At 31.2% G+C, this 10,576-nt stretch overlaps 1 protein-coding gene across 1 annotated transcript; it reads right to left on the minus strand.

Moving 5' to 3' along the window:
* Positions 1-6,304: 6,304 nt before the first annotated feature.
* LOC134231121 (serine/threonine-protein phosphatase 6 regulatory ankyrin repeat subunit C-like) lies at positions 6,305-9,482 on the minus strand. Its single transcript, XM_062713043.1, is given in 1 exon segment — positions 6,305-9,482. A coding segment is annotated over 1 exon segment (2,244 nt). The 5' UTR covers positions 9,226-9,482; the 3' UTR covers positions 6,305-6,981.
* Positions 9,483-10,576: the final 1,094 nt, after the last annotated feature.

Raw genomic sequence — 10,576 nt, forward strand, 5'->3', positions numbered from 1 at the left:
TATAAACATTTTAATTCTACATGCTGTTTAGTTCGGTGTGAAAAAAAATGCACTTTAACACACAGTTCCGTCTTAACCGATTTCAGCTTTAACCTATTGCTGATCTTTTTACATTTAAATAAATATTATTAGTTTTCCCAATTTTGTAATATCTTGCATGTGATTTTGCATTTATTATAAATGAACAAGATAATAAAAAATACAAATCAAAGAGAATCTCAACATAAGTCTGTGAAGTGAAAAAAAATGCAGACGAGGGGGTGGATGACAGACTATTTCTCTCTCAGAATATGGCTGAATTGTTTCTAATTTCTAATGGGAATGAGTAATCCTAATGAGTAATCCTCCTGGTTGGCGATCAGCTTGTCTAAAATATACATTACTGTATACAAAGACTGAGTGAAGGAGAATTAAAACGCAAAACATGTTCATTTAGCATGTTATTATCAAATAGCCTAAATGACTTATTTTTTCATATTTTTTTTAAATGTTACATTTACTTGCAAGTACAAGATAACCATGTGCATAACATTAACAAACAGTAGCAGTATTTGGTAGTAATAATACGAAATAAAATGTAATAAAAACAGCTGTTAAACAAAAATTAATCTTGCTACAAATTGCACAGTTTTTGTAGTATGTACTGAGTTGTACTCTTCATTTTTCTTCTGCTATATTGATTACTACGAGATTTAACTTTTCACTGATAAATACTGTATCTGACAATCACAATGCAGCATCGTGACATATCGTTACAAGTACCTACAAATTTTGTCAATATATCTACGTTTACTGAGTTTTTTTCCCTAGCAGGCCGAAATATTTCCATCATGTCACCAGGAAGAACACTCGTGCATCTGCAATAAACAAACTGATGTGTTTTTACTCACCTGCATGGTTTTCCCGACGCTTCAGCTACTTTCGTTATTTCTAACCAATGAAAATTGTCCTTACTTTCTGTTGCGTCATGCAATTTTATTGCACGCATCACTGAATTGTAGAACACACATCACAAGATTTCGAATATACATCACAAGATTATCGAACATACATCACAAGATTTCGAATATACATCACAAGATTATAGAATATACATCACAAGATTTCGAATATACATCACAAGATTTCGAATATACATCACAAGATTATAGAATATACATCACAAGATTTCGAATATACATCACAAGATTTCGAACATACATCACAAGATTATAGAATATACATCACAAGATTTTAAACATACATCACAAGATTATAAGATATACATCACAAGATTTCGAACATACATCACAAGATTTCGAACATACATCACAAGATTATAGAATATACATCACAAGTTTTAGAATATACATCACAAGATATTGAACATACATCACAAGATTTTGAATATACATCACAAGATTTCGAATATACATCACAAGATATTAAACATACATCACAAGATTTTGAATATACATCACAAAATTTCGAACATAAATCACAAGATTACGCACATACATCACAAGATTTTGAATATACATCACAAGATTATCGAATATAGCAACGTTTGACATGCCATAGAACTCACTTCATTTCTTCTTGTATTGTCAACAATATGCCTTACAACGACAATCACTGATTAAATACATGAATGAAAATAACATACAAATTAATATAGAAAACATATTATATGGTGTAGACTCACTAAGCCTGGATAAAAATTTTTCATTTTTTTGATAAGGTACATACCTTTATAAGAACCACTAAGAGGTTTTCCTTGAAATTTTAGTTTATTATATTCTATGGGAAATATATTATTTTACGATATGTTAACTGCTCTGTTAGGGAAATCTTCCTACTCTGGGTCAACAACAATTGTTCAAACATATTTTCTTGTTTTTTTGTTTTTTTGTTTGGTTTGGTTTTTTCCTTTTGTTGATTATACTTTATTTATTATATAATTATTATTTTACTTATTCATTTATATTTTTTTCTTTTCATCTCTCTCTCTCTCTCTTTCTCTCAGAATAAATTTCAAATATGTACCATTTATAATTTTCTTTTCATACATTTTCCTATGTTTTCATGTACTTGTGATTGTACCTTGACCCCATGGAGACAACGATCATAGGCATTTATGCCTGCTGTTCAATCCATTTCATTAAATGAATAAAATATATTTTAAACTATACTATACTATAATACTTAACACCTTGCTTTCACGGAAATTTCTCCCTCTATTTAATTTTCGGATATGTCATAAGGTAAGTCGGATAAAACTTCAAAAAAGTGTTGATATTGACTCTTTGCAGCCTATTTTATAAAGAGAAGTTTGTGTAACCTCAGCATCCGTGACGTAGTTTGGGAAAGGGGCTGGGTCTTACAGAAAGCGCGGCGATTCGCGAATTGACTCCCGCTATGGACTCCTGTATTTTATTTAGTGATATTTCAGACTATTACGATAAATATCAGTCATCACACTGAAATGATTGTAATTGACTCCCGCTGTGACTCCTTTACTTTATTAGTTCTTGAAAACAAATCAAGCAAACAAAATTAATACACTGTCCAATACATTTTGAAGAACCAAAATAAAAAAAGGAAAAAAAAGTAGCAATGATGATTCGACAAAAGTCCTAGACGTTTATTTTCTTTAAAATAATTTTTAATTATGTATTTTTTTTATTTCGTAGAATTTTTACGTACCTTGATCCTGGAAATGATACACAGGGACGTAACATAGGCCTTTCAACTAGTTTCTCAAGTTGCACATATGGTAAAACACATTGTATAGATAGATTTATAGGTACATAAAATTATCAAAAAAGATAATAACTTGTGCATACTTTAAATTACCTAATTAAAAAGTTTAATTTTTTATACTTGACTTTTCCGATGTTGTGTTTAGGACAGGTAACTCAGTTGTGAAAAATGACCAACTTAGTGCCGATTTGTGAGTTATCGTTTATATGAATGACATATAGGCTGCTTCAGCATTGGTATTGTTATATACACAAAAGGGTTCCTTACATTGTTTTGTTAACAATAAAGAGAATGCCTTTTCTCTACATGAAATAACAGGGTCAAATGAATAGGGAACAGACTATATTCAATAGTTTAACTCTCTTAGACGATTATTATGAAGAAGAAAATTTAATGTCATGTTTTTTGTGTTCGCACTTTTTCACTTCCTATGTAAATATATATATTTTTACAAGTATATGCAACAATTGATCATCTTATTTGTGTTACTAAGCACGAATGGGAACGACCGAGTATAAAAATTTAAATAGGTTAGAACTAAGGAGGGTAGATTTCACTTTTTATTTTAATTAAAAATTTTAATTATTTGCAGTAAACCGGTGTTTGCAACTATAAAGTAAATAATTTTAATATTGGTACTAAATTCTAAAACCACTAGATTCTACTGAAAGCAAAGAAACACCTGAGAAATGCTAAAAACTGCCTTGCGTATAAACAGTTAGATACCCCGAGCCTGCTCTAAACAAGTTTCAACTGTGAGTTATCGTTCATAACACCGACCCCTAGCGGCAGGTGAAAGGCCTACGTAACAGACAGTTAAGACACATGTCCTTTAAGATGTGTACATATAAATTAATTTACGAAATTTAGTCTGCAAAACCTAAAATTTGTATGCAAGCAACGAAATTTGGCGAAAAGTCTCTTGTTGAATTCACTATATATTAAATGTAGTGTGCAAAAAACACGATCAAATACCTTACACAGTTAGCTGAAGTCAATTTAAATCAAGATACATAATGAATAATAATATAAAATCAAATTATTTTGAAATATATGAATAATCATGGATTTGCTGTTTTTGAGAAAGCTCAACCTTTTCTCTCTTTTTTTCCTTAAATTTTTCATCCATTTGAGCTCTCAACTACCTCCCGGGGTCATGATTCAAACACATTTAATACGACTAATGAAAGCTTTGTAAAACTTTGATCCTCTACTTGGCCTTACCCTTTCCCGGCGGTAGGGTCATCATTTAAACAATCCAAAATCTACACTTTCTGATGATGCTTCAGTATCAATATAACTAATCATAGTTTTGTTGTTCTTGAGGGGTTTAGAATTTTTTTATATATGGAAAATAAATCTTTGATCCCCATGGGTAGCCTCATCCTAACCCAGTGTCATCATTTAAACAGATTAGAATCCAAGCTATGCAGGGATTCTTCCTTGATAACATGATCAACCATTGCTCTCTTCAGATGAAGAAATGTCCAGATTTTTTCCTATTTGTTCATTTATAAAACTTTAAATAACACTTATTGTAGCCTCACCCTAACCCTGGGTTTATCATTTGAACAAACTTAAATCGAAACTATGAAAAGAAGGTTTTCTTTAAGTTTAACTCGTTTGGCCAATGGCTTTTGAGAAGATTTTTAAAGATACTCCCACATTTTAGCTATTTCTCAATTATCGCCTCTTGAAAGAAGACGTGACCATTCTAGTGATCCAAATAATTTGTTTTTTAAGTAAGGATTCAGGATAATCACATAGAACATAGAAGATGATAAATGAAATGAAACGAAATTAAGACAAATTATAAAATACAATTAAAATTTCAAAGGTCCTCAAAGGTGCTTAAACACGGAGTTTAAGTTTAACTCGTTTGGCCAATGGCTTTTGAGAAGATTTTTAAAGATACTCCCACATTTTTGCTATTTCTCAATTATCGCCTCTTGAAAGAAGACGTGATCATTCTAGTGATCCAAATAATTTGTTTTTTAAGTAAGGATTCAGGATAATCACATAGAACATAGAAAATGATAAATGAAATGAAACGAAATTAAGACAAATTATAAAATACAATTAAAATTTCAAAGGTCCTTAAAGGTGCTTAAACACGGATGAAGTTTAATATTTTTCAAATTTTCTGTATAATATCGCAACTTATATGTTGATATAGCATTTCACACAAAAATATGATAAAAACATATTTCCCGGAAAGTATTTTAATCTACTTATTTCGGAACGCATTTGATTAACACATCCTTGTATTATCACAAATTGTACTTGTTCATTAATTGTATTTAAGTTTTGTTTAAGTTATATATTTAAAGATCAAACTGTCTACTGATTGGGTATACAGAAAAACAATCTACGCAAAAAAAAAAAAACAACTTTAGCAAGCAGTATGTAAAACAGTTAAGACAATCCATCCCCAATCCCAACCCCTGCCAAGTAATTGTATTTTTTTCTAAGTCCAAGAGGCATAACTCTGTCAGTTATTGCTTGAAAAAAAAAAACGGACGAAATCCGTGGATAATGCAGCGTATAAATGATGATCTAGCAATCAGTATGAAAAAAATTGTGTCATTTCATTTAATGATAGATTATTTTTTCTGACACATAAACACACAATATAAAACTGCATAAAATACAACTTTGAAAATATATTGACATGTACTATATACAGTATCAAACAAAAACAAAATTTGCATGGTTCACAATAACGTATGCCAGATTATTGCATCATTTTAAATTTCAAATTCAATTAAAAAATCGTTCTGTAATTGTCGATGTGTAATTTTAGATTAACCCAGAGAAACAATTTTGCACAACATATATATTTTCAACATTCCTTCATTCTTCCTATTCTAAAAAAATGAAATGCATAATCCCGAATGATAATTAATAAACAATGCATGATTTCAAACAAAGAACTATAAAAAAAAATCAAACAAACAAGCAAATACAAAATTAATACATGTACATTGTACAGGCATTTTCAAGTTAAAACAATGCATAATATAAATCAAAGCACTATAAAGGAAATCAACAAACAAATTTAATACAAAATTAATACATGTACAGACATTTTTAAGTTCAAACAATGCACAATATAAATCAAAGCACTATAAATGAAATAAACACACAAAATTAATACATGTACACACATTTTCAATTTCAAAAAAGAAAAGAAAAGAAAAAAAAAGAAATCAATTATATATCGACAAATGTAAAACATGCATTAAAAAAAGAAATGTTTCTGTGACTTGAATTTTTATTTCATAGAATTATGCGTACCTTCTTCAGCTAATTGTTGTTCAGGGGCTTAAAAGACACATGCCGTGAAGATCGGTACATATTAAGGAATATTTGATATATAACCCCCCACCAACCCCCGAACATATAATCTTTATACAATTAAAAAAAAATGTTCCAAACGAATTTCGATTAATCAACAGAATATAACTATATGTTGTAAACATAACAGTTCGAACACATGTGTCACCTGTATATAGTTAAGATTTATTTAAATAAATTACACCCAAATAAATAACTATACTCGTCTTACACAATAAATTTAAATATTACAAAAGCACAGTACTATGGTTTAGGTTTATATCAAATAACGACTGCTCCCTTGCTGCTTACAAGAACAAAAAGATTTATGTAGCCGGAAGACTTTGCTCTCTTGAAACAAGACGCTTTATTAGACTGAATTTTTTTTTATAGCTTAAACCTTTAAATAGCAGTAGTACGATATAATGAAGAAAGCCATATGACATAAAAAATAAGTAAACTTAATAAATGTCTGTGAATACGTAAACTTTTTATTCCAAAGAACCTTTTTTGTGTCTTCTTACAAAAAAAAAAAAATAAAATAATTCTTGCGTATAAAAGTATTACTATTAAATATCAAAAAAAAAAAAAAAAAAAAAAAAACTCTAGAGAAAAAATTTCTATTAAGTGCAATATCTCCATCTCGCTTTTACATACGCAGTATCCATCTCAAAAAAATCAATTGTCACAGAAAATTTGGCGATTAACAGTGCTGCAGTAATTACTAAATTTCAAAGAAAAAAAAAGAATCCACACAATAAATATCTGTAAACCAAATATAAAACACGAATTCCAAGCATTCCAACATTTTTGCAAGGTCTAATCAAAGCTTGAATTTATTTTGCTCCATATCTCAGAAATAATGTGAATGCACTTGGTATTGAGAAACCACTGAAACCATCGTCAGAATAAAAGCTCACCACCATATTGTAGTAAAAGTTCAGCGATACTGTCATGACCATATACGTTTGTTATGTACAGTGGACTCTTATTGTCTTTACTGCATAAATTAACACAAGCATCGTTTTGTAATAATACTTGGACTATGCTGTAATGTCCATTTTCACAGGCTATGAAGAGTGGACTGGTTCCTTCGTTGTCACATAAATTGATGTCTGCCCCATTGTTCAATAACAGTTTAACCATGCCTTCATTTCTATTGAAACATGCTAGGAACAACGGACTACAGTTGCCTTTGTTGCATAAATTTACATCAGCACCTGAATTTAATAGAAGTTCGATTGTGCTGCAATGTGAGTTTTCACAAGCTACCTAAAGGGAACTGTTTCCATCTTTATCACGTAAATTTATGTCAGGACCGTTGTTCAGTAACAGTTGTACCGTGCTATCAAGTCCATTTTGACAAGCTATAGAAAGAGGACTGAATCCTTCATTATCACATAAATTGATGTCGGCACCTTTGTTCAGTAACAGTTGTACCGTGCTATCATGTCCCTTTGTACAAGCTATATAAAGAGGACTGGCTCCATTCTTCTCACATAAATTAATGTCGGCACCTTTGTTCAGTAACAGTTGTACCGTGCTATCATGTCTATTTTGACAAGCTATATAAAGAGGACTGACTCCATTCTTCTCACCTAAATTGATGTCGGCACCGTTGTTCAGTAACAGTTGTACCGTGCTATTATATCCATTATGACAAGCCATATTAAGAGGACTGACTCCATTATTATCACATAAATTGATGTCGGCACCTTTGTTCAGTAACAGTTGTACCGTGCTATCATGTCCCTTTGTACAAGCTATAAAAAGAGGACTGGCTCCATTCTTGTCACATAAATTAATGTCGGCACCGTTGTTCAGTAACAGTTGTACTGTGCTATCATGTCCATTTTGACAAGCTATCTTAAGAGGACTGACTCCATTCTTTTTACATAAATTGATGTCGGCACCGTTGTTCAGTAACAGTTGTACCGTGCTATCATGTCCCTTTGTACAAGCTATAAAAAGAGGACTGGCTCCATTTTTCTCACATAAATTAATGTCGGCACCGTTGTTCAGTAACAGTTGTACAATGTTATCATGTCCATTTTGACAAGCTGCATAAAAAGGATTAGCTCCGTTCTTGTAACATAAATTGATGTCGACACCGTTGTTCAGTAATAATTGTACTGTACTATCATGTCCATTTTGACAAGCTATATAAAGAGGACTGGCTCCATTATTATCACATAAATTGATGTCGCTTCCATTGTTCAATAAGCACATAATTGTTTTATTACGTCTTTCTCCTTCGTTTGTATCCATTCCGGCCTCTTTTAAATGATCTTCGTGATTTGCAGTCGCCAGTAATATTGGAGTCAGTGTGTCATTAGTTGTGAACTCGTTCACGTCAGCACCAAGTCTTACTAATTCTTCAATTATTGAAAAATTATGAAATACAGAAGCAACCTGAATTGGTAAAAAATTACCCAATGTTTCCATTAATGATGTTTTTTTATATTCCTCGCTAAGAGAATTTAATAGATCTGTCCTACCATTTGCACATACGGCAGAAAAGATTTTGTAATCTTTTAACGTTGTTTGATTGATTTTATTCAAGAAAAATGAAGAGATGTCATTATGACAAAATATAATGAATCCAGTCAAAGGACATATTTCTTCTTTGCAATCAAGAAAATCAAGTCTAGACAAACCAAAGTCTTCATACGATCTTAAAAATTCCGATTTATCTATTTTACACTTAATTTTGACAAGAATCTTTGCAAGCACTTTTACTTTTTCCTTAAAGGATTTAATGACACTCTCTTTCCTTAAACATGGATTGAGTAAAACATCTACAAGGTGTTCTGTTTGCATGTCTTTGATAAACCTGTCCACAAGATCTTCAATGTACTCTTCAGGAAGGTAAACAGTGAAGGGATCGCAATCTTCCTCTTCTGTATCGTCTTCTATCCTCACCCGACGTCTCAGAAAACCACTGTCTGCGTACTGAATTGTCTCTTGTGGACAATCAACACCAAACACCATAGTCGTTATCTCCATAATAAAGTCGTGAAGGAATTGGAAAGCATTTCCGACACGTTTGACATAGGATCCTTTCAGTTCATGTAGAGTACTACGAATGACTGAAATATGTGTGTTTTCTTGTAACTGACACATTCCTAATATGTCCTTAAATTTCATAAAACATACATTTTTTTTTACTATAGCATCGATTTTCAAATTGTTTTGAAAAGCCACTATCAGGATAAGTGAACAAAATCTTTTCTTGTCTGTTTTCTTCCAAATTTCAATTTCCTGTTTAATAAATCTGTACGGATATTTGAAGAAATCAACCCCTTTTTCTTTGTAGTTTGCCTCCCTTGAAAAAAGTTTACAAAGCAATGGAAAGTAAGCTTCTGTTCTGATTATTTCAGCAACAACCTTTTCGGACAAACGCAGATCCTGCGAATACTGATTAAAAATCGCCCTTTTTTCCACAACCGTCAGTCCATGTTCTTTGTTGTCAATTTCTACAGCAGATGAGTCATCCAATAAGTTACCCTTGATTCTCTTGTCATAAAAAACGCATCTTCTACATGATATCAATAGTTTATTTTTCTTCAAGCAAATCTCCAGTGTTTTCTCAAAAATTTTCCATGAATGATATAATATTTCATCTAAGGATTCCTTACCTAAAGGATCATTGAATACAAATAAAATCCGATCTTCTGAGACTCCAGTTGAACAGATATTTTTAATTTCCTCTACCTTATCCACCGGCATGACATTCCATCCCTGATCCTTAAGAATTAGTGCAATATGTTGAATTATTGCAGATTTTCCAGACCCAGAATTTCCAACCACTGTGATGCGGTTAAGACTTTTAAGCTTTTCTTCCACTGCTTCACTTGCTCTTGTAGGAATGAAAGCAATATCGTCTTCTCGCCAATTGTCGAGAATTTCCTTTACCAGAGTGTTTTCTGTAACAGATATGTCCTTTTAAGATTATAAGTGTAAAAAAAAACAGAAATAAGAAATTGTTAAAATGAAATTCGTTTTTTTTTTGTAGAATCATATAATTGTGCACTAAAACTGTTTTATCAAATTAATCTGAATTTAGTATTGAAACATATTACAAATGCTACATATATTAACTACAAAAAATCATGTAATTTAAAGGATTTGGGAATAGAAACAAATGTATGCACTGACTTTAAATTGTGGTTTAAGATGAGGTACAGACAAAAATATGAATGGAAAGGATTCTCAAGCCATAACATAGAAAAAATATGAATATGAGGTTGTTATTTAATGCAAACAAAATAATATCAAATATCAAATTTCATTGAAAGTAAGTTTTTCTTTTTAGATATCTTAAGGTAATTTAATTGTTTCACATATATAGAATTGCAATAAATCGGCCTATCATTATGTAAATTTTGAATTCACTATGGATCCTTTCCCGTGACTTTTCTGTGATCATTCCGTTACCATTCAGTCAACTGAATGGCAGGTACATTTCAGTGACCTTTCAGTTATCATTCAGTTGCAT

The sequence above is a fragment of the Saccostrea cucullata genome, unplaced genomic scaffold, assembly GCF_032062105.1.
Source record: "Saccostrea cucullata isolate Sc308-1 unplaced genomic scaffold, CSIRO_AGI_Scuc_v1 ctg4527, whole genome shotgun sequence".
NCBI classification, from domain to species: domain Eukaryota; kingdom Metazoa; phylum Mollusca; class Bivalvia; order Ostreida; family Ostreidae; genus Saccostrea; species Saccostrea cuccullata.